Here is a 25,103-nt window from a genome sequence, read left to right on the forward strand (position 1 = left end):
AAAAAAAAAAAAAAAAAAAAAAAAAAAAAAAAAAAAAAGAATATTTCATTTCTTTGGGATATGTGCTTAAGAGTGCAACTGCTGGGTTGTATGGCACATCCATTTTTAGTTTTAAAAGGAACTGCCAAACTATTTTCCAGAGTGGTGGTACCATTTTGCATTCTCTCCAATGATGTATGAAAGTTCAATTTTTCTGAATCCTCGTCAGCATTTGGTGTTACCCCTGTTTTTTTTTTTTTTTTTTTTTTTTTTTTTTTTTAGCCATTCTAATTGGTGCATAGTGATACTTCAGAGTTTTAATAACCATCATAATGGATGATGTTAACAAAGGGGAAAGTGAGTGTAGAGTATATGGGAAGTCTGTAATATCTTTGTAACTTTTTTATAACTCTAAAACTATTCTAAAATAGTGTAAGTAAAAAAATAATCTAATGATTTGACCATAAGTTAGGTCACTAGTAAATTGGTTTGAAAGAGCCAGTATTTGGTGTTACTGCCTTAACTGGAAGAAAATCAATTGAACCTCTTTTCCCCAACCCTTCTTTTAGGATTCAAGATGACCAACGAAGAACCTCTTCCCAAAAAGGTATGTTTTTCCTGCAGTTTTTGAGCACTACTTTTTTTTTTTTAATGATGGAGTTGAAGGGATTATCTGTATAGTTTCCTTATTTTTCACCCCCTTGCTTTTGTAACAGTAATAGTGTTGGGGATGTACAATGTGCTAGATGTTATATATTGTCTTACATGCAGTATATTTTTAGAATAGTCTCAGCTTTTGGAAAACTTCTGTTATGATATTCCCATGTTTACTCTTACCCTTTATTAAATGAATATTTCCAACTACATATATACAAATAATGTCAAAAAAGGAGATTACTTCACAAGTTTCTGTAAGTATGTTATTCTTTCTTTTTTCCTAATTTAAATATCTTTGGTTGTAATTTTAAATTACTTCTATATTTTTCAAGAAAAGGTTACAACTAGTTAGTATTTAGATTCTACTGTTTCCTCTGATGTTTTTTGATTTTCTAATCTGACTTTTCCTCTGTTCTACATCCCTACCTAATTTAGTCAGCATTACATAAACTGTGTGTGTATGTATATGCATGTGCACACACGTGCAATGGGTTTACAAAAGAAATAACAGTTTTTAGGAGGAATTTGTGATTCACTTGGGAAAGCAGGGTTATGTGCTTACTAAACAATGAATATTTAATTGAACGATTTTGATAATGTGTTATAGAAATTTGTGCCTTAAGTTTTAGGGTTAAATAATTCATGAAATGAATAAAGAATTGTACTGCACTTTAGTAATCTGAGAATTACTCTGTACTTCCTTTGGTAGTCTTTTAATATATTCTGGTGTAATGGTTTCCCCCTCTTCCATTTATAATATTACTATGTTACTTGTTAATGTTACTTTTTTTTGGAGGGGGGGACTGTGTGGAGGGTAGCTTGTCAGTACAGGGATCCGAACCCTTGACCTTGGTGTTACAAGGCTGTGCTCTAAACAACTGAGCTAACCAGCCTGCCCCTAATATTACATTTTTAAACATTTTTTTAAGGAAAAAATTTTTTAAATATCTGAGAAACTAATAAAACCTTAATGTTATACTAAAGTAGGAAAGATACCTCACCTTTATAGTCCTCATTTGGTATAGAGAAAACACTTAATATTTTTCAATATATGAAGTAATTTCAGCTTATGCCTTTCCTTTTTTTAAACTTATTTTGAATAATTATAGATTCATAGGAATTTGCAAGAAATGTACAGGGAAGTTCTGTGCATCCTTCACAGAGCCTCCTTCACTGTTAACAGCTTGCATAACTAACAAATATCTTGAATAACAATATGAAAACCACGAAATTGACTTTGGTACAATCCACAGAGCTTATTCAGATTTCACCAGTACACGTGCACTCTGTGTGTGTGTGTGTGTGTGTGTGTGTGTGTGTGTGTGTGTGTGTGTGTGTGTGTGGCTCTATGCAGTTTTATCACTTACAGCTTTGTGTAACTACCACCAATCAAGATGTGTCTGAACCATCACAAGGCTCCTTCGTGTTACTCTTTATAGCCAAATCTGTATCCCTCTGCCCCCCCAAGACCCTATCCCCTGCCAGCGACTAATCTCTTCTCCATTTCTATAATTATGTCACAAGTGTTATATAAATGAAATCATGCTGTATGTATCTTTTTGAGATTTTTTTTTTCTACTTAGCATAATTTCCTTAAGGTTAATCTGAGTTGTTTTCACGTATTGATGGTCTGTTTTTTTTTTTTTTTTTTTTATTGCTGAACTGTATTCCATGATGTGGATATATCATAGTTTAACTATTCACTTGTTGAAGGACACTTGAGTATTTCCCAGTTTTGGGCTATTACAGTAAATCTGCTATGGACAATTTGTTTTCATTTCTTTGGGATATGTGCTTAATAAGAGTGCAACTGCTGAGTCACGTGGCACATCCATTTTTAGTTTTAAACGGAACTGCCAAACTATTTTCCAGAGTGACGGTACCAATTTGCATTCTCACCAGCAATGTATGAATGTTCAGTTTCTCTGAATCTTCACCAACATTTAGGGTTACCACTATTTTTTATTTTAGCCATTCTAATCACTGTACTGATACCTCATTAGAGTTTTAATTTGCATTTCCCTAGTCATAATGCCCATTGTTAAGATACCAAACAGTTCACCTTTTTAAAACTTCTTTACAATAAAATACATTTTTTTCTTAACCATTTAAGTCTCAGGCTTTAGAGATAGTTCCTAAGTCTCAGTACAGAGCTCCTTTGGGAGGAGCACTTTGTCTTTTGGAAGAGCACTTGTTTCATATTTTAATTCTCTTTACAGGTTCGACTGAGTGAAACAGACTTCAAAGTTATGGCACGAGATGAATTAATTCTAAGGTAAAATATTCTTTTATCAGAAATATAACTTGGATCCCTATACCGGCCAGCTGCCAAAAAATAAAAATATTATATTCTGACTCTATAATGTTTGCCTTTATGACAAATGTTTTGTTTTTAATATTAATACATTAAATTATTTGATGTACTTTTTGAACATATTTCCTATGGTTTGTTTTCTTCATTATATGAACCCTGGGGAAAACATAATACTTTAGAGAGCTAGGGTAACTTCTAGACTAACAGGTAATCTGAATTTTTTTCTCAAGGAGGCAAAATGTTCAGAATTGTTACTTAGGAAGCATTTGTATTTAATGTGTAACTTGCTGTGGGGAAAGACCCTGTTCTCAGGAAGCTTTCAGTTTCAACAAATATGCTTGTTTTGATGTAATTTTTTCTTTTGTGTTTAACATTTGAGAAAATTGTAATCTTAAAATATGTGCTTCTAGTTATGAAAGAAATACATTATTTACAAATGAAGCAAAGTTGCTCTTTCTTATAAGTGCAGCCTTGACCAGCTTGTTTAACTTAATGTCCTTTATTTTTCTCATCTGTAAATTGAAGGGGTTGGGTTAAATTATTTTTAAAGGTTGATTCCAGTTCTCAATTTCTTGGTTGTTTCATAAGTAGTCAAGTAGAGTATTATAGTATTTTTTTTCAATGTAAGAAATCAAAAAATGAGATGTTTTTTGTTTTATAGTTTAAATATATTTACTATGGTTAGTGTTTTACTTGATAACTTCTAGATAAAATGAATATTTTTCAAAACAACCATTGGAAGGTTATTGAGCTCTGTTTCTATAGAAATTTCAAGGAATTTTTATCTGAAGAACTGAACAAATTTAACAGGCTGAAAGAGGGAGAGAAAGTGTGTAAGATAGAGACATAGATGACATGTTTTATTGTTTTCTAGAGTCTGACAGTTTCCCTCCTCTACTTGTCCTTAGCTACTCTGTTGTAGATATAACTCTTTATCTTCCTTTGCCATAATTTCATGCATAGGACAGTTTTCCATTGCTTACCTTTATCTTCCTGCACGTAAAATTTAAATTCTTAGTATTTTAAAACACTCTTGTTCTCACCCACTGAGGTAGACACCTCCTTGTGATATTCTATTGCTCACATGTTGATGTTCTTTTTGTACCTCTGATTTGGTACACTCCTTGCCTTTAATCCCTTCTTAGATGATTCCTCTGGTTAGTCTGTGTCGTCGTCTTCTTGATTTAACTGCAGGAGGAAAAAAAGTCATTAATAGTCTTAATAAAGTAGTAGTAGAAATTTTTTTTTTCTTCCCTATATAAAGGTGACCAGTAAGGGGATCTCAACCCTTGGCTTGGTGTTGTTAGCACCACGTTCAGCCAGTTAGCCAACCGGCCATCCCTATATAGGATCCGAACCTGTGGTCTTGGTGTTATCAGCACCACACTCTCCCGAGTCAGCCACAGCCGGCCCCAGAAATTTTTTATATTAAGTTACCTTTAAGATATCTAATTCATGTGCAGTTTATTTCTTTGAGGTCATTTTAACTTCTTTAGGGAATTTTCATTTAAGATTTTTAGGTGAGTTTTTTTCTGTTTAATTCCTTTAGTGATTTTAAATTAACTGCTACTTATTTAACTAATCTGCTTTCTGTCCTCTTGATATGGCAGTTCTTGCTTGAGCTTTTATATTTTTTCTGTTTCTCTAAAGTAAATAGTTCTTATGTAGCCTCCACAAAAGGTTTTCATTTATCCCCAAACATTTGATGAACTTTTGTATATATCCTGTGTTTAGAAGTCAAAATAAGCATGGCCTTGGCTGAATAACAGTCTTTACAAAGAAGATGGATTAGCTTGGTGTTATGAAGTATTTTTTTTGTTACATTTTAACATTTATAAATCTCATAGCAAGCCTGTTTTTAAGATTATAAAATGATTTTCTAAAATTAAGTTTTAATTAGCTGTAACTGAAGACCAGCTTGAAAACATAGCTCTTAAGTAAGCAAGGTAGTAGACATTCAGGGCAGGGTACTCTCCATTGGGAGTTGCTTACACATAAGCCTGGGAAAATCTTTATTATTTATCTGCAATAATTGCCAAGAGCAGCTAATAGCCTATATATTGAGGAGAGAGGAATATAAAGAAGAATAAAGGGTCCCCTCAAACCCTTATAGAATTTGACATTTTTGTAGGTTGTTACTGCCAATTAGATCCGATTTTTAAAATATAGTCTTGAAAAATATTATTTTCTCTCCCTTTTTTTTTAACTCAAAAATTAATATTACTTTGAGAAAATCACATGGTATTTTCATAAAAGAGCCAAGATAAAGAACCTTCAGTCCCCTATAATTACGCCCTTTTCATATATGCCTTTTGTTTGAGGTGGACAGCATATCTGAAAGTATTAGTAGGGTTTTTATTCAGCTTCTGTGATCCAGGCATTGTCCTGAGTATCATTGACACTGAAGTGAATCTGGGGTGTGATCTCACCCAGAGGAGAATGCTTGGTATGCACTCAGCAGAGACTGCTTTTTCTCTATATATCTCCTTTTACCTGTTTGCTGTAAATTGAGAAGGAATATGAAGGGATTAATTTATTATTGGTTATATTGGATTTATAATTATCTCAAAATTAGAAATTATCCAACAGAATTCTCAGTATTTCTTAAATTTATGAGTTTATGGATATGATTTCCTAGTTTATTTAATAAAAGCAATTTCAGTGTAACAACTAAAATATATGGGTTTATTTTTGTTCTAGATGGAAACAATATGAAGCATATGTACAAGCTTTGGAGGGCAAGTACACAGATCTTAACTGTAAGTTTGTTTGAGCTATAGTTTCCTGAACACTGTGTGAATAGTCTCCTTTTACATTGTTGTTACAAACAAGAGATAATTGGTTTTGTAAAGCAAATGTAGTTTTTACTCAAGCATTTTATTATAAGATCTATGTCCAGGCACTGTTGGGTGCTAGGAAATATAAAGATGAAGGAGGCATGATCTTTCTTGAGGATTTCCAAGTCATTGGGGATGACAGACATATAATAGTCATAAAATGGCATGACTGTTCTAGCAAAATTATGTGCAAGGTTCTGAGAGAGTGTAGATAGGGTAGTTTACACTACTGGAAACTTCTTGGTCTGTTCCTAACCCCTTCTACATAGAAATTTGAATCGAAGCATGAGCTACTTATCTAGAAGGGAGATACAATATGTAGAAGGAACGGATAGCTTAAATTGTAAAATTGGATAGAGAGCTTAAATTGTAACATTAGGATATGGTTATATATCCATAGATTTTTCAAAATCAGCTAAAAATATACCAACAAAGTTTATAAATGTTAAACCATTTTAGTCTGTCATTTTTCAACTGTGTAAGAATAGCATACTATTTGAGAGTATAAAAACCAAAATAGGTTTTCAAGTCCAGAAAGCTTAATACCCTGAAAAATACATGACTATATATATTATAATCCATAGAAGTTATGAACATTATGAAAATTCGAAGTATTAATTGTCCATGCAGTAATTAGCATTTTTATATTTATATTTATATTTTTTTATTTTTTTGCGGCTGGTCGGTACGGGGATCTGAACCTGTGACCTTGGTGTTACTGGCACCACACTCTCCCCAAGTGAGCTAACTGGCCAACCCAGCATTTTTATATTGAATAGGTTAAAAAATACCAACTGGGATTTTGTGAATGCTGTAAGCAGATATTGCAATTTCCCGTATTCTGTTAGGAACAAATTATACTATAAAAAAATTCAGTCTAGTATTACGTTGTGAAGCACTGTAACATCATTGCCTTCTGAAGGAGCTCTCGTGATCAGCAACAAATATCCCTGTTATAAAATAGGACAGAAACTAAAGACTTGATGAATTTTTTGACCCTAGTTTTTATTATTCTCTACCAGTTGTTAGAACTTTCTTTTGGTTAGTTCAGTTTGATCTTGAAATTATACTCAGTGTTTTATGTTCTTTTTCTTTTAATCATCAGCTAATGATGTTACTGGCTTAAGAGAGTCTGAGGAAAAACTAAAGCAACAACAGCAGGAGTCTGCACGCAGGGAAAACATCCTTGTAATGCGGCTAGCAACCAAGGAACAAGAGATGCAAGAGTGTACTGTAAGTATTTCAAATTGTGTAAATCTTTAGATGAGGAATTGGGGGTTTTTTGTTGTTGTTTGGGTTTTATTGTTTGTGGGGTTTTTTTGGTGGCTGGCTGGTATGACATCTGAGCTCTTGACCTTGGTGTTATGACACTGCTCTAACCAACTGAGCTAACCAAGGAATTAGTTTTTAATCTGCATTCTTACATGTTAATTTTAAATACTTAATACTAAATATAAGTGCATATTTTGTTAAAGTACATACACTTTGAGTTGCAAATATGCTAAGTGTAAGATTTTGGTAGATAGCATCTCACTTAGATTTTTAAAAAATTTTTGCGGCCAAGAAAGCAAAAGTTTTAAGTTATTCTCTGAAATTTTCATGCTCGTTGAGAATTAGTATATCAATTTCAGGTATTTTTCAGAGAGCTTGCTATCTGAGGGTATACTCAGTAACAGAGCATTTGCACTTCATTGCTTTAATTCCACTGCTCTCTTGACTCCTTTGGGCATATAACTATTTTCCCTGGTGTCAATACTTTTTACAATGTTGCCTTTTTAATTGTTGGAGCTTTCATTTGTACTATTTACTATGTTTACATCATTCGGAAATCTAGGGACATTCTTCATCATCCAGCTCTGGTAATTAAGACTCAGTTTTGCTCTGTCTTTAAACGTCTTAGCTATTTCTTTTGTTTTTTCTTTCTTTTTTTTTTTAAGTTTGTTTATATAAATTATAACAAAAAATTAGAGGCATCTCTATCCTTGTTTCTCATTTTAAAATCTGAATGTTTCTTCAGCTCTTTATGTACTCTCCATTTATTCAATACATATTAATTAAAATCTTTTAATATGTAAGGCATTATTCTGGCAACAGTAAAAATATGTGGGCACAGTCATGTTCCTGTTCTCTCACCAAAAGAATGTTCCTTAGGGCTGAGTCACAGTCCTTTTATTCTCTGTGCAGAGATTGTCCACATTTCCACAAAAGTCCTTATTCCCTCTTCCTTCACTTCTACAAAATGACTTCTTCACCTGTTACTTTGCTAAAGAAAAGAGTAGCCTTTATAATTTTTTTCTACCTTCTCACCACTTTTTCTCCTTTTGTTTCTACCAGTTTAGTTTCCATCCTCACTACCACTGATAATTTTTTTTTCCGCGCAGTCACTAACGGATGTTTTAATAAATTTCCCTTTTATGCAAAGAGTGAATTTTACTTTCAAAATGCTAACACCTGGGAGATGGACTGTTAGTGGATGATACCATTGTTAATATCTTGTAACAGCAGTGTCTTGAATTCTTTCTCTCTTCCTGATTCCTACTCTTAATATGAGAATTCAAATACTTCTTACTACTTGCCTAGAGAGTATGTGCTGTTGACTCACCTCTGATTCTCCAGGCTATATACACTGGCAGTTTTGATCATATCATGCCTGGTCAAAGTTTTTGGTGGTGCCCTATCACCCTTTGTCTTCTCAACCTGGGTTTTAAGGTTATTTCAACTAAAACCTAACCTTTTCTAGCCATATTGTTTTTACAGCTCTCCCCTGCACCAGGACAGCAAGAGCAAAAGCACAAGGAAAGAGCAGGATTATATGTGGCAGATGAGGTTGAAGTTTTAGGTGAGGGTGAAAAGAGCAGGTTAGGGTCGGGGCATGGGATCTTGGATATTATTCTGGGTGAGAGGGAGACAGTGAAGATATTTTTTTGGGGGAGCAGCTGGCAGTATGGGGATCCAAACCTATGACTTTGGGGTTACAGGGCTGTGCTCTAATCAGCTGAGCTAACCGGCCAGCCTGTAGTGAAGACTTTTTTTTTTTTTGTCTTTTTTCGTGACCGGCAACGGATCGCAACCCTCAGTGTCGCGCCCGTACCGGACCGGGACCGGCCACGGGATCGCAACCCTCGGTGTTGCTCCCGAATAGGGTATTATGTTAAGAAAACTATGGAAATGCGAAGTTTCCCTCCCCTAAAAGGTAAAGAAAGTGATTAATAGCATCAAAAGCAAAGTCAGGTTCAGTAAAATAGGAATTTTAAATTGCTCATTGGATTTGGCAGTTAGGAAGCTATTGGCCACTTTAGTGAAACCTGTTTCAGTTGAGGGTTGAGGCAGAAACAAGATTGCAATGATTTCAGTAAGAGGTGATATATCAAATAGAAACATGGCTAAGATTTTTTTTTAATGAGGTTTGGTTGACACTGGGAGTTACTGGGTGATAATTAGGCAAGATTGAGAGAGTTTTTTTTTAAGGTGAGCCACTTTGGAAAATATGTAGGCTCTAGGGGAACTGTCAAATGGGAGTTTAGAAATACAGAAGGATGTGGGAGTAAGGTACCAGAGGAGGCAGGAGGGAATAGGTTAAACAAATGCCTCGTTGAAGGGATTGACCCTTGAGCATGGGGGGGTTACCCTCTTGATGATGGAAGAAAAGTGGTAAGGACTGTATTAGATATCTACCGTTTTAAAAAGAGCTGCTACTTTTACCTTCAGTGTTTCAAATTAAGCTAAGCATAGAAAAAATAAAATACATCTTCAAAAATCTGTTCTCTTTCTATTGGTCTTCTATTTGCCCAGCATACTCACTCATCTCTTTAATCTTCTTTTTTTTTTTGGTGCTGGGAATGAACCATCTTTCATCTTTTAATTATGTAGTTCTTTATGTCTTCTTTATCTACATGCAGTCTTTGCAGAGTCTATCAGTAGTCCATTTATTTAAGTACTTTTGAGTGTAAGACAGAAGTTAGCCAAAGAAATAGTTAATTGTTCTTGGCTTTTTATAATACTTGTTTTACTCTTAGTTAATAAATGAGTCTATTATTTTTGTGCTCCTCACTGGTATTCCTCTTTTTCATTTAATCTTTTGCCAGTCAACTAAAAATAGCTTTAGTAATAAAACTGACTTTTAAAACACTTATTGTTCTCCTTTCCTAGCACATGGAATTTATCTTAGTCAGATTTGCCTCTTTTTTCATGACTGAAGGTATTGACTGTTGGGACTTTTTAAACCTAAATGATAACTGAGTCCAAGTCAGTGTTGTAGAGAATGTGTTTTAATTAATGATGTAAGCACATGGCATACACTATAAGACATGCTTTATTCTTCCTGTTTTAAATTAGCTTAGCCGCCAAAAAATAGATCAATAAACATCATATTGTAGCCGCTGGCCTTACGTTGAATAAGCAGTTGTACATTTTTGTTTAAAATGAGTTTACTTTTTAAAATATCCAAATGTTAAGTAAAGATTATTTTTCTTTGTTCAATGCAATAATAATTAAATATATTCCCACTCAATATATCTGTGTCTTTTACTAAATTTATGGTAGGAAATTTTAACTTTAATCCTGTTTAAGCCTTAGTGTGGAGTAAGATCTTTGGATGTGGAGAAAGTGATGAATTTAATGCTAATAACTGTATTTCATATTTTAGAAATATATTTTTAGTGTGCTAGTAAGTAGTACAACTGAAGTCGAAATTGAAGTTTTCATATGTAAGTAGAGGGGTTCTGGTATGGTGAAAAAAAGCTCTGGACTGGGAGTCAGGAGGCCTGAGAACTAGATTTCTAGTCCTAGTTCTGGTGGTGAACTGATTGTATCCTTGAACAATTCAGTTGGCTTATTTAGTCTCTCAAAAATAAGCAGCTTGGACTAGGTCAGTTACCTGTCACCTTTACAATACTATGATTCAAGTCTACACAGAAGGAAAAAAAATGAATATATACTTTATTTTAGCTTAAGGAACTATAGAGTTTTGCTTTTACAAAGCTGTAATGCCAACTCATGTATATATAAGTAATGTGTATCTTTTGATTTAGAAATGCAAATGTGTTTTGAGTTATAAACTTGTACCTGGTGCATTTTTAGGGGACTTTTACATAGAATAATTTCTATAGGCAAAAATTAAAACGAGTAAAAAGACTCCACCGACTTATGTAATTAATATTTTAAACTTTGCTTTTTCCCACTGGGTGTCAGCATTTGTAGTACATACAACATGTAACGTTTTTTTTTTTTTTTATTTCTGTTTTGATTGCAAAGTAAGATGTAACTGCTTTATTTAAAGTTCCTAAGTATGGAAGTGCAATCACATGGCCTCAATTCCTACATAAATAACTTTAAATAGTTGTTTTGAATTTGTACTTTTTCTAGAGAATTTTATGATCAAAGCGGGAGAGGCTTATGAAGGAGTTGGTAAATCAAGTGTGAATGAAAGCGGGTTCACCCTACCTTCTTATATATGTTTCCTTTGATCTGGTGGTAATTGTTCTTTTGTTTTGCACAGACTCAAATCCAGTACCTCAAGCAAGTCCAGCAGCCGAGCGTTGCCCAACTGAGATCAACAATGGTGGATCCAGCGATCAACTTGTTTTTCCTAAAAATGAAAGGTGAACTGGAACAGACTAAAGACAAACTGGAACAAGCCCAAAATGAACTGAGTGCCTGGAAGTTTACGCCTGATAGGTAAACAAATCATACTCCCCAGTCAAGACTTCCCTGACAGTCCCACTACGAGAAAGCTGTGGTGGGACAGCCAAGTACTCGTTTCCACACCAAGACTCAGACTTTTTGAGCAAAAAAAAAAAAAAAAAAAAGCTACATTCTTAACTGTTCAGCTTGTAATGGTTAATGTAAAACTTACCCGATGAACCTTGTGTTTCAGCTTTTTTCTCTTCCCCTTCCCCTTGCTTCAGAGGCCTGATGCCGTCGGACTATTCCGAAGAAGTGGCCACCTCCGAAAAATTCCCCTTCTAGAACATGTAGACACTTGAGAAATGTTTCTGTTTGAAGAAAATAGAGGGAGAAACAAGTCTTAAGTCTGTGGCACACTGTGTCTTCAGACAGTTTGGAGGAATGAAAACCTAGAGATTTTAAATCATGAATTGAACATGTAAAATTCCAGTAAAATGTAAAAATGGAAAATGCATCGCTCTTAACCATGAGCATAGTGACTTAGAGACACTGTATATCAGTTTTGCCAATAAGACTGTGGACTTCGTGATTGTTGTTGAACTTCTGGGTCAAAACTCAAATGAGGTGAATTTTGCCTTTAAAGGGTTTATTTGCTAAGAACCAATTTTTAATAGTCATGAGAGAATCAAATAATAGATGTCAGTACAAGAGGTGCATATATTTTACCATTTAGTTTGGGGCTCTCTGTTACTTGATTGAGCCTTAAATCAATGTGGTTTTAATCAATGGTTTGTTTGAATGGTTGCAAAAACTGTAGATAATCTGACTGAGGATTGTACAAACATGAAGGTGTGGTATCAAACTTCAGGTTTAAAACTGTTTGAAACATTATAAACATTCATTTCACAACTAGATTGTATAAGGATATTGGTTGTGAGACTCATCGTGTTATTTTTTTCAGTAGTGAAATGAAATCCTCATTCCATTCAACAGGCACATGTTAAAAGAGCATTGTCGTTGGTGTTAATGAGGGAATGTGTTCCTTCATTGTATTTGGGCCTTTTGTATTACACTCTTGATATTAAATTAAATGTGCCTTGAAATAGTTGGGTTTTTTTTTTTTTTGTCTTAAGTTCAAGTAATACTGTCATGATTTTGTTGTACTCTCAACATTTTAATTTTGGGGGGTTATGGAGAGCAGATTGATTTTGGAAAAATTGTTGCTGTGCTCTTCAAAGTGAAGGAAAAGGCTCTGTGTTTAATTTTTAAAAGACCTGCTTTATTCCAGTTGGAATAAAAAACAAGGAGACTTGACACTTGTTACTTTTTGATACTTTGTCCCAGAATATTGCAGTAGAAATTAATGTGGGACAGCTTTACAGGGTACCTGCCAAAAGACTGGGGAAATAATGTGTTGGAACTGCGGGCTGGCCTAAGTGAGACATTTTGTGAATTGAAAAACGGTATAGTGATCATTTCTAGTAAATTCATTTGGTCATTTAGATAAATGAGGCATTATTTTCTTCATGCATCCATCCAATCCTGGAGGTGAATTTTTTTCGTCAGATCATTGTATAACTCACCAATTCGAATTTTTCACTTGGTGATAATGGAGTCTAAGATGAGTGGAAGATAAATGGTTCCAGCTTGTTCCACCGTTTAAGTGCAGTTTTAAGAAGGGTGACTTAAGTTCTCTCTTAATCATTCAGATCAATTGTAAGTATCTTGTACTTTTGTGCTTTAGGGAACTGATTGTGGGGCAGAGGGTGGGTTGAAGAAGTGATTTGTGTAACTTTTCAGCAAGAAATCTGCTTCTAAAATTCTTGCTATTTGTGGGGGTTGAAGGGTAAGTAACTGAATCTGTTTGAAGTTAACGTATTGTGCCTGTATTAAGGCTTTTGTATATATTTTATGTCATTTAAAATCACAGTAGATATGCCGTTAGATATTTTTAGCAGGTCAAGAAGTAGTTCGTAAAATGTATTATTGACGTGCACTCAAATTTAGCCAACATCTTTTTTTTACTGCTTAGGTAACAGTTACTTTGAGTTCTATGGGTTTTTTTTCCTTGTTATTGTTAAAATTTTCTCTTTTAATTAATATGGTAATACATACTCATGTATAAAATGGAAACAGTGTGGAGGAAGGTGGAAATGAAAAGTGAGTGTCACTCCTGGATGTGACCTTAACTTTCCCTGTTCTATTCTTTATGAGCAGTAATTACTGTTAAATTTCTTGGGTATTATCAAGATAATTTCTGTGCATATACAGTAATTTTATGTATATTGGTTTTAAACAAATGTGCTTGTTTTTATCACTATCTCTTGGGCTTTTTTCCATATTTTAGTATCTCTAGACTGCTGCATTTTTAATGGTTATATAATATTTCCATTATATTAATGAGACATAATTTATTTTAATCACCTATGAATGGATTTTTGTTCTGTAAAATTAGTCTATAAACCAGAGTATGTCAGGTGCTATAAATTCATTATTTATTTGAAACAAATAATGCTCAATCTGGAATAATTGAAATAGAATTGGTTTTGTGTTGTGTGTATGTTTTTTGCGTTCCTGTTTTTCTGAGTTTTAATTTTGAGGGGGAAAGATTCTCTAAATCATTTTGTCCACTTAAAATATTTTGTTTTATTATTTTTGTTTTTTTAAAACAGAACAATACTTGCATAAAGTTTTAATATCTGAATAAAATGTTCATATAAATTAACAGAAAATAAACGGGCAAAGGAAATAGTTCACAAAGGAAAAAAATAGAAAAATTTAGCTAATATATATGTTTGAAAAAATGGTTAACCTCACTACTGATTAAAATACTTTAACTTTGTGACAACACTTATATTTTAAAGTGTTTAGAGGAATATGTTTCAGTATATTGGCAGTTTTGAGTTTGCATTTAATCATTAGGTAATTGTGGATACATCTCTCCAAATAGCCTGGCTCTCTTCCCCTTGATAATTAAAGCAGTGTACAATGTTCATTCCTTTTTATAAGTCCTTCTCTTAAAGTATTTCCTGCTATATTTGCTTTGTGGGTTATTCACTTTTAGGAATGGGATGGATTTTTTATTTGTAGTTTTAAAAAGTTATCCCCAAAACAGTTGTAATTAAATTCTCGTCTTTTTTTGTGATATGATTAGCACATGCAAATGTTATGAAACGTAGTTAATAAAATGACATAAAATCACAGAACATTTAAAGAACAGTGGTTTGGGGTTGGCTGGTTAGCTCAGTTGGTTAGAGCATGGTGTTATAACACCAAGGTCAAGGGTTCGGATCCCCTTACTGGCCAGCTGCCAAAAAAAGGTAAATTACAGAATGTTTAAAGAGCAGTGGTTTTGTAAAGACTTCTTTTAGTTATCACTAATTTTAGAAGTGATGGGATTATCTAAGAACAGTCATTTATTAATAAAAAAGTTATGACTTCTTAAGTGAACCTATTTTTGCATTAGAATTTGTGACAGTTTTATGTTGTCAGGTCACAAATTAACATTTTACAGTTGCTTTTTTCTAGTCTTTATTAAATTCATATAAAAGGAGAGAATTTTCAGCTTAGTTGGAAAACACTGATGCTATATACTTTTGTGAGAAAACAAAGTTGTGGGAACATAAGCAGTAAAGCGGAAGGAATTCCTCTTTTATACTAGCATTTATCTCTTATTTCCTCATTGTTTGATGGTATAATTGCTTGTTCAGTGGAGGCTAAAGTCTGAGGGTGCTTGTGGAAATTGGGGGAAATCTGGAGCTATAGTAGCAATGAACAATAACACCAGCTAATAAAGTTACCACTCACTTATTCATGGCTTTCCCCTTGGGCTCCTTTGAACATTAGTAACCCAGGTTTTACTGTTCCACAGATTTCTATAAGGAAATGTAATTACAGACTTTCTTGAATTACATTAGGTTGGAACACATGCTATAGATTAAAAAAAAACCTTGCAACAGTACTTCAAAGAAAGAGGATTATTTACACAGTGCTCCCATTTTTAAAGTTTCTAAGGCTTGATAGAAGATCAAATACATTCTGAAGTAATATATCAGGCAAGTGAAAGCCCACAGAAAGAAAGACTAGAATGAAAAAAATGTTTTTAACAATAAGATTATTGGATTTGACTCAGTGACAAGAATGTCAGTGTACCTATTAAAGCATCAAAGGTAATATCACAATTATATACTTAAGTCAGGTCTCTAAAGACGATAGTTTCTACTGTTTATTGCTGAGGCTAAAGAAAAGCAATAAAGTTTTATTGAGAAACTAATTTGGGCTTTTGATTACATTTTTGCAATTGCTGTGTATGTGCATATAGGTTTTAAGTATGTTACACTAGCATTTGCACTCATTTGGAAGTGTGGCACTCCTAATTTGGCAGATATTTTCATGTTTGCATTATTTGTTATAAGTAATCCCTGACCTTTGTGTTGCAAGGATGATCTTTTAAAGTCTTAAATCACATATCAGTATTAAATTTAAAAACAACTAATGTCCCAGTTTGACAGCTCAGAAGTATATGTATCACATGAAGAAGTTAATTGAGGGATTGATAAGTAGAAAGACTCTTAAGGCTTTTTAAAAAAACTTATTACTGAATGTGCTTCACTTAATGCAATAGATAAGTTTGTTCCTGGGAGGGTATGGAAGATGGATGTTCCAGAGAATTGCCTATTAACAGGATTCCTTATTAAATGTTTTTCTTGCAAGAATAAATATGTTCTCATTCACTTACTTATAGGTACTGGTTTTCATATATATTAGTTATTTTAAAGAAGCATATATTTGTGATGTTGCATGTACCTTTTCAAGCAGTTTTTTGTTTGATAAAGTTTAAGTACCTTAGTGTTGTATTAATATTGGTGTATCCAAGGTGTTTGTTAATTAATTGGCCTGTTTCTATTTCAAATAATTTGGGATGAAAATAGATTTCAGAGTCAATTATTGATGTAATAGGAACAAGAAGTGGCCATTTGGGCACTTTTTGTTTAAGGTTTATTTTTGCTGCTGTATTGGCAAATTACTGAAATGCAGAAGATGGATATGTTCCTGAAAAGAAGATGGTAATTATAGGGCGGTATCTGCTGTGACATAGTTATGTTCTGTATGTGTTACATTTATCACTGTAATAATTGTAAGCAAAGAAGGTTATAGAGAGTTTTGTCTTCATTTTGTGATGGATGGATCTTTCCTTTGCAGCCAAACAGGCAAAAAGTTAATGGCGAAGTGTCGAATGCTTATCCAGGAGAATCAAGAACTTGGAAGGCAGCTGTCCCAGGGACGTATTGCACAACTTGAAGCAGAGTTGGCTTTACAGAAGAAATATAGTGAGGAGCTTAAAAGCAGTCAGGATGGTAAGGGATTTTTTTGAAAAGTTTGCTTAACTGCACTGGCTTTAAAAAACTGCCAGGCGTGAATATTATAGGTTAGATTCTGTACATGCTAATCTCTGCCTGTGGTTATATAAAATTATGAATGAAACATTTGTAGTTGAGTCAGCGAACAAAGCCATTTAATTTTACTGTGTTTGTCCCCCCACTTTTCAATTGTTTATTGTGCATATTTTATAAGTTTTTGGTTTTAGGGGAGCAGTGTTTGGTGAAAGATAAAAAGGGTGTTGTATTACTAAGATTTACAAATTTATATTCAGTGCCTGAAATGGAGTATATCATTACTTAACCATTTCTTTTAAGTATAAATCTTGGAAACATTTGACATTTTTCCAGTGGTCTGAAAATTATGTAAAAACAAACCAAACTTAATTGTCAGTCTCCATCCTTTTTTGTGCACGTGTAGCTGCATCTGTGCTGTTTTTTCTCTTTGTTGGGGTTATTAGTAGTAAGGAAAATATCCAGACGCTTTGTAATTTAAATTGAGAATTATATCTGATGGTTAATTGCAAAGAAGATCAATAGCCAAGTAATAATACCTTTTGGGGGTGGGGGCTGGCCCGGCCAAGTAATAATTTTTTTTTTTTTTCTTTTAAAGATGACTGGTAAGGGGATCTTAACTCTTGGCTTGGTCTTGTCAGCACCATGCTCAGCCAGTGAGCGAACTGGCCATCCCTATATAGGATCCAAACCTGTGGCCTTGGTGTTATCAGCACCACACTCTACCGAATGAGCCTTAACTCTTGGCTTGGTCTTGTCAGCACCATGCTCAGCCAGTGAGCGAACTGGCCATCCCTATATAGGATCCAAACCTGTGGCCTTGGTGTTATCAGCACCACACTCTACCGAATGAGCCACAGGCTGGCCCTAAAGTAATAATATTTTTTAAATTACTTTTTTGTAGTGATGGTTCCTATCTCTTACTACTTGTAAATACGTAAATAGGCCTTCGCTGCTATATAAAATCTCTTTTTTTCCTAAAGCCTTTTTAGAATTTAATGGATATACGTATTTTAACAATCTTCAAGAATTATTTTCTGTGATTATCTTAAGCATCCAACTTCCCAAAACAAATTCATTCTTGAATGGCTATTTTAAAATTCCAAGCAAAATTTTTAAGTATTCTGTTGTGATTTTAGTATTGTATTTATTCACTTAAATATTTACTGACTGCCTGGCTTTGTAGCAGGCACTTACGAAATATTTTCAGTTATTATAAGAGATATTAAAGTAGGTTTGACTCTCCTTTGCACAGAACTGAATGACTTCATCATTCAACTCGATGAAGAAGTAGAGGGTATGCAGAGTACCATTCTAGTTCTTCAGCAACAGCTAAAGGAGACGCGCCAGCAGTTGGCTCAGTACCAACAGCAGCAGTCTCAAGCTTCAGCCCCAGGTACCAGCAGGACTACATCTTCTGAACCTGTAGAACAGGCAGAGGCCACAAGTAAAGACTGCAGTCGTCTGTCAAATGGACCAAGTAATGGCAGCTCCTCTCGTCAGAGGACGTCTGGGTCTGGATTTCACAGGGAGGGGAACACAACTGAAGATGACTTTCCTTCTTCTCCAGGGAATGGTAATAAGGCCTCCAACAGCTCAGAGGAGAGAACTGGCAGAGGAGGTAGTAGTTACGTAAACCAACTCAGTGCGGGGTATGAAAGTGTAGACTCTCCCACGGGCAGTGAAAACTCTCTCACACACCACTCAAATGACACAGACTCCAATCATGACCCTCAAGAGGAGAAAGCAGTGAGTGGGAAAGGTAACCGAACTGTGGGTTCCCGCCATGTTCAGAATGGCTTGGACTCAAGTGTAAACGTACAGGGTTCAGTTTTGTAATATTTTTCCAGAAAATTTTTATACAGTGTCATTTAATTTGGGAGAGGATACTGTCCAGAGAATTAATGCATACTTTTGTCACAATTTGCCTTTTTGTGGTGTGTGTTTTTGGTTTTTTGTTTGGTTTTGTTTGGGTTTTTGTTTTGTTTTGTTTTCTGCTTTGATACCTCTACCACTTTGGAAATTGTAACAGTTAATTACTTTGGATGTTGCTAAAAGGACATTTTTGTGTAGGGTCAAGTTATTTTTATATGAGTTAATGTGAACTTGTAAATGGAAATCTTTCCTTAAAGTATAACATAATGACGTCTATATAAATCTGTGTCTATCTAGAGCCTGTGCTGTGTAAGGGCATTCTTAACTCATGCTGTTATTATACTTATGCACCATTCAGACTTGTTAGAGTAGATGTGGGTTTATGACTGCCAAGATTGCCCAGTGCAGTAGTTTTTATCACTAAAAGTTGGACTTGTTGATGGAGTCCTAATAGTAGTTTCAGTGTTAGATACAGTTTTTTCCACCATACATCTGTGCATTTTCTCTTTAGGTGACTGAACGTTTAAGAAATTTGTGTGCGTAGTTACTCAGTTTTTACGAACTGTTGTATCCTGTTACTGCATATTGCTCTGTGACTCCAATATATCTTACCTGTACTGACCAAACCTAAATAAAGATTTTTATTGTAACTTATTAGTTTTTTGTTTTGTTTTGAGTGTGTTTAGCATTTGTATTTATTTTCATTGAGGTGCTAAATTTCTACTCATTATCCTTCAACATACCACAAGGGTAAACTAAAGTAGATACATTGATTCTGATTGTGTACATAATTTTAAAATTTCATTCATGCCTTGTTTTGCAAGATGAAGTTGGAGTTTAGGACTACACTTTTTCCAAATTTAATAAAAATAATTGTTATAAAATATTTGAAAATGCAGAAAAGAATAGTCACCTAAGTTTTCGTAAGGATCGAATTGAAAAGCAGAGTTCATTTTCGTGACCTGATTTTGGGTAATTGGGGTATTATGTCATCAGTAATGGTTGCTTTAAAACATTGGCCGGTACTACTGATTTTTATTAACATATCTGCTAATATTAAATCAGTAAGCCTAGGGGGTGTTAGAATGTAGGAGAAAATCTTTTTAAGGTATAAGACTGACTGTCAAAGTTTGCTCCATTTTCTCTGACATAATTAAATATTAAATGTCAAGTTCTATGTTATTGTATGGTTTTAGATTCTATAGCTTTTCATGTGTGGTTGAGAGGAAACATGTCATTTCTGCTAAAAGCAAAATAGTTGTTTTAGACATTATATTACAAGGAATGTTTATATTGCCAAGGAACCTCAGAAGTGGAGTTATTTGTAAGACTTGAAACTGAGGTACAATTTATTTGAAAATAACTGCTGTGTTTCTGCTTGTTTAGCTGACATACACATATATCTGTGGTCTTCAGTGGTATATGAAAAATTCTGCACCGTCCTATGATTAACCTTTTGTGCAGTCTGCTGGTGAATAAATTCTTCACAATTTTAAATTACATATGATAAACATTTTGGCATGTACTAAAATATCCCCTTGATTTATTAAATGCTGTGGACTTTGGTTTTTGTTGTGTGTGTCATTTTAACTCACCTAATTTAAACAAAAATGGAATTTCTTTGTCCTGGTGGTATTATGTAATCATTGATATGTGAAAGGAAATTAATTTTTCAACCACTTACATAATTTGACTAAATTTATAGGTCTCTTCATGTGACATTACCAGTTTTCACGTTTCTGTTGTATCCACCTTGATGAATAACTTGGAGAAGACTTAACGATTACTCATAGTCAATGTTCCTCATTTCTGAAAATGGATGCTTTTTTTGCTGATATGACTAGGATAGGAGAGGTCATAAACCATATCCAAGTTGAGGGAGTGGCTTCTGGAGCTAATGGGTTTGAATCTTCACATTACCACATATCTGTTACAAAGTTGGCCAAACTACTTAACCTCTCTGTGGCACAGTTTTTTCCTTATAAAAGCATTAAATGAGTTTACACATGTAAAGTGCTTATAACGCTGTCTTAGCTCTGGCTGTTATAACAAGAATACCATAGACTGGTGGTTTAAACAACAGACATTTATTTCTCCCAGCCTGGAGGCTGGGAAGTCAGATCAGGGTGCTGGTGAGGGATCTCTTCCTAGCTTGCAGAGGGCTTCTTGCTGTATCCTCACATGGCAGAGATCTCATGTCTCTTATGAGGGCACTGTATATATAAATAAACCAAAGTGTTTTTCCTGTACTCTTACTCAGCAACAATCAACATAGATCAACACAGAAGACTTCAGGGACCAAATGTGTGGGGCTTTTTTCCCTATGCACCAGCAAGCAAGCAATTCTGCAGTGGACACCAGCTGGGTGCCCTCCAGTTCAATTTGGACACTGTCTACCTGGAGATAGCCTCAGATCCACAGGTTAAGGGCTCAGTCCATAAAACTGCCTGCCCCCCATACCCCCCATATTGATGCTAATGGCAAGCCCAGGTTTTTAACCTGTGCTTCTGAACGACTGGCTATAACTCAAGGTTTCCATGACCCCCTCCTTGGGTTTGATTAATTTGCTAGAACAGCTCACAGAACTCAGGGAAACATTTACTGGTTTATTATAAAGGTTATTACAAAGGATACAGGTGCATAGGGCAAGGTGCGGGGAAGGGGCACCGAGCTTCTATGTCCTCCCTGGGTATGCCATCCTCCAGGAACCTCCAAGTGTTCGGCTATACGGAAGCTCTCTGAACACTGTCCTTTTGGGTTTTTATGGAAGCTTCTTTACATAGACATGACTGAAGCATGGACAACCATGTAGAAATGTGATTGGACCAAAAGGGTATGATCTAACACTAATAGACTGGGGACACCCAGCAAGTCTTCTTTGTTCAGATTTTTCTTGGCCTCCCTGTGCAGCCTTCCTTCCTCCTGGGTAGAGGGCAGGAACCCTCTTGAAATAGGGGTCTTAAGACCTATAATCAGACAAGGTAGGTTCAGAGGACTTCTTTACAGCAAGCTCCAAGACAGAAAGGCAGGGGAAGCCTTGGGGAGCCAGGAACCATGGATGAAAACCAGTATATACAAGGGTACTTCAAAATGTTCATGCAAGATTCATGTTATCCTTTGTTTTTCCACAAATTTGTATTCCACCCTTGTATACATATAATATCACAGGCACCAATCCTATTCATGAGGGCTCCACTCTCATGACCTAAATTACCTCCCAAATGTCCCATCTCCTAATAACATTACATTGGGAATCAGGGCTTCAACATACGAGATTGGGGGGACACAAATATTTAGTTCATAGCAAGTGCCAAACACAGTGACTGCTCAGTAAATCTTAGTCATTACTATTATCTTGAAGTTTCAGTCCTGGTGACAGACAATCTCCCTTTGTCAAACTACCCCAAATAATGAATTTTTATTCTTTGTATAGTTTCTGCTGAAAGAAAAAGGATAGTAACTTTAATTAAAGAGTTAGTAAGTGTCGGAGCTGTCCTTTATCATTAAAGTTCCCTCGATAATGTCCACTTCAAAACTGGCAGCTGAACCAAGTCTGATTCCAAGAGCCAACGCCCTTTGTTGCTGTGTTATTCTGTCTCCTTTCATCCTCTTAAATAAGAGGAAGAAATGTACTTGTCTGCTTGGATGTACCAGGATGCTTTCAGCCACATGTAATAGCTTACCTAAGAAGCTGGCTTGAACAATAAGGAAAATTTGTCTCATATAATTGGAAGGCCATAGGTTTAGTAGATTCTAGGGTTAGCCTCAAAGGTGTCCTTAAAGTCCTTGGTTCTTTCTCTCTCTCCTGTGCTTTCCTCAGTGTGTGGCCTTGCAGTTGTGCAGGCTCCCCTCATGGTCAAAGGTGGCTGCAGTGCTTACTGGCCTCACATTCAAACACCACAACACCCCAAGGGTAAAGGATCCCATTTCTTCTTTGTCTCTCTTAGAACTGAGAATACCTCTCCTAGAACCACCTAGCAAACTTCTGTTCACATTTTTGTGGCCAAGATTGGGTCACATGTCCACTCTTCAACCATTGGCCAGGTCTAAGACTAATCGCTTAGAGTAAGATGGATGTTGGGAATCAGTCACTCTAACTGGACTGATGGAAAGAGGTGAAACATATCACGTCCACTGTAAACAGATATTAAATGCCAGCCATCACTGATTACCCCACTATAACCTTTTCCTTTTATTCAAACATACCTACTTGATATTGCCAACTTATGATTGTTCTCTGTTAATTATTATTCACATATTTGCAAGTCTCCATATCTGTGGTTGACTTTTAACCTTTCTAGATGGGGCTTCATACAGCCCCTAGGAATGGTTAAGGAAAGCTTTTAGGTGATAATCACGAAAATTCATTAACATTTATTTGAAAAGCATTAAGTACCCACTGAGTATCAGACACTGTTCTAGATGGTAGAGAAAATAAGACAAAACAAGACCTCAATGTGGGAATAATGGGCTCATAGTGTGGGTTGGGGTAGAGGGTTGTTTGAAATGTGAACATCTAATTACTACAGTATAAAAAGTGATACAGCAGAGTTGTATACTATATGCGAGGGGGAGTGCAGAGAAGAGAGAATGGGAGGGAGGGGAAAAGGGGAAAGTTATTACAAAAGACAGGACTTTTCCCCAGACAAGAGGATTCCACCTTCCATCAGGGAGAGTAGGTGGAATTCTCCCCAGGCTGAGCAAGGTGCGAGTAATGAACAGGATGGGTGTTCTTTCAGCACAGCAGGAGCCCAGGCAGCTAGACTGTGGGAGTGTGTTAAGTGGGAAATAGCCAGAGCTGAGGCTGGAAAAGTAATTGGCGCCAGGTGAAGAGGTTTCTAGAAAGGTCAGAAAGATAAAACCCTGTACCATTTCCTGTCCCCTATTGAGCAAACTTTGCCGATAGAGGACAGCAAGTCTTAAAGGGTTTTAAACAGACGTGACCTGTTGCTTTGCCCCCCCACGGATTTGCCACCCCAGTGCCCCTGCGTGACAGAGCCACAAAGGATTACTCAGAGCCCATCTTTTCTCAGCAGTGAGAAGCCCTGAAGTGGTTAACTTCCCTGGAATCCTCAAGCAAGAGGCATCCCTTCCTTGGGAAATTAACCCCGAATTGGGGTTCTCTTCCTGCATTTATTTTCCAGACCAGGAAGTGACAGGAAGAGAACATAGGTGGGTTTATAGTTTAACAGTATAGGCTGGTAACTTTCAGTGAAACAAGCCAGATGACATTCCCATTAGACAATTAAATGATCCATTAACGAAAGCTTTATCTTAGCAAACATTCCTTCTTGCAGCAATTTTCCAGTATCTTTACACATTAATTAGTAACTAGTCTGTCCTTGAGCCAGCAACCTGCTGTGCCACAAATCCTTATCTTACACCAGAGACTTTATAGCCTGAGGAAAATTTCCAGTCCTCAGCAAAGTCAATATTTGAAACTGCAAGGCTTTGGAAAACCAGGCCCTGTGAAGTACATTTGCTTTAAGAATCCTCTATAGTGACCCAACTTATTACAAGTTCCTCGCCTTTCACTGTCCAAACTGTCAACCGAAGGCACCTGTGACTCATCCTGCCAGTGGAGCTGAGCTCGCAGGAGAGGGAGGCAAGCGGTGCCAGCGCCGGGAGAGCGCGCCCAGTGCTGCCGGGTCTCGCTGCGTGCAGAGCCCAGCGAAGCGCTGACATGGGCGGGTGGTCACGGCGCCCCGGGAAACGCAAGGAACTTCCAAAGCCGGAGCGCAAAAGGCCCGTCGGAATTGTCCTCGGTCCTGCAGCCGCAGGATTTCCACCTGACACTGTCGCCAGTGGGATTCAAGTCCTGGGATGAACGCGAGATACTCCTCCGTCACTGACACTCATAATGTTTCGAAAAAACCCTAAGCTAAAAAAACCCCAAAACCAGGAAACAAAAAAAATCCCAAAACGTCGAGAGAGCGACGACACTGAGGGGGCCAGATAGGGTCTGAAGAGGTGTGTGACTGCGCCGCGCCCCGTGGCCCGCAGCCCTCCCCCTCGGACGCGCGCCCTCGCCCGGGGACCAATCACGGCCCAGCCTCGCGCCTGCGCACTGTGAGCCGCGAGGAGGCGGCGGGGGCGGGGCGGCGCCCGGCTCCGCCCCCCGCACGGCCTGGGAGCAGCGGGCAAAGCTCAGCCTCAGTCGTGGGCAGCTCTGTGCCGGCAGCAGCAGGGGGGGCGTCGTGGGCAGGATGAGCGCAGGTTCGGACCCCGTGGTCATCGTCGCCGCAGCGCGGACCGCCATAGGTGAGTGGCCGGGGGCCCTGAGCCGCCCACCGCTTGGGCAGGCGCGCCGAGGATGGCAGCTGTGCGGAACGGGAGAGGGGCGTGCAGGCAGGAGGAGGCCGGCCAGGACCCCTGAGCCCCGGCCGTCCGCGGCTCAGCCCTCAGCCCCGCCCCCTCGTGTGG

The 25,103-nt window shown here is 36.5% G+C and overlaps 2 protein-coding genes across 7 annotated transcripts in view; both read left to right on the forward strand.

The window, feature by feature from the left end:
- Positions 1-20,245, forward strand: part of WTAP (Wilms tumor 1 associated protein) — a 32,805-nt gene extending 12,560 nt beyond the window's left edge. For 3 of the 6 annotated variants that reach the window (XM_008585421.1, XM_008585423.1, XM_008585422.1), the window contains exons 2-8: positions 549-586; positions 2,856-2,911; positions 5,651-5,709; positions 6,893-7,020; positions 11,285-11,463; positions 16,615-16,769; positions 18,061-20,245. In XM_008585421.1, the coding sequence (XP_008583643.1) occupies positions 557-586; positions 2,856-2,911; positions 5,651-5,709; positions 6,893-7,020; positions 11,285-11,463; positions 16,615-16,769; positions 18,061-18,644 (1,191 nt within the window). In that variant the 5' untranslated portion in view covers positions 549-556 and the 3' untranslated portion in view covers positions 18,645-20,245. Of the gene's footprint in view, positions 1-548; positions 587-2,855; positions 2,912-5,650; positions 5,710-6,892; positions 7,021-11,284; positions 12,727-16,614; positions 16,770-18,060 lie in introns of those variants that run through there. The other 3 variants (XM_008585424.1, XM_008585425.1, XM_008585426.1) reach the window with 2 other exon arrangements.
- A 4,589-nt stretch (positions 20,246-24,834) lies between these two features.
- Positions 24,835-25,103, forward strand: part of ACAT2 (acetyl-CoA acetyltransferase 2) — a 13,402-nt gene continuing 13,133 nt past the window's right edge. The window contains exon 1 of the mRNA XM_008585428.1: positions 24,835-24,941. Coding sequence (XP_008583650.1) covers positions 24,887-24,941 — 55 coding nt within the window. The 5' untranslated portion in view covers positions 24,835-24,886. The remainder of the gene's footprint in view (positions 24,942-25,103) is intronic.

This window comes from Galeopterus variegatus, unplaced genomic scaffold (assembly GCF_000696425.1).
Source record: "Galeopterus variegatus unplaced genomic scaffold, G_variegatus-3.0.2 Scaffold3567, whole genome shotgun sequence".
Taxonomy (NCBI): domain Eukaryota; kingdom Metazoa; phylum Chordata; class Mammalia; order Dermoptera; family Cynocephalidae; genus Galeopterus; species Galeopterus variegatus.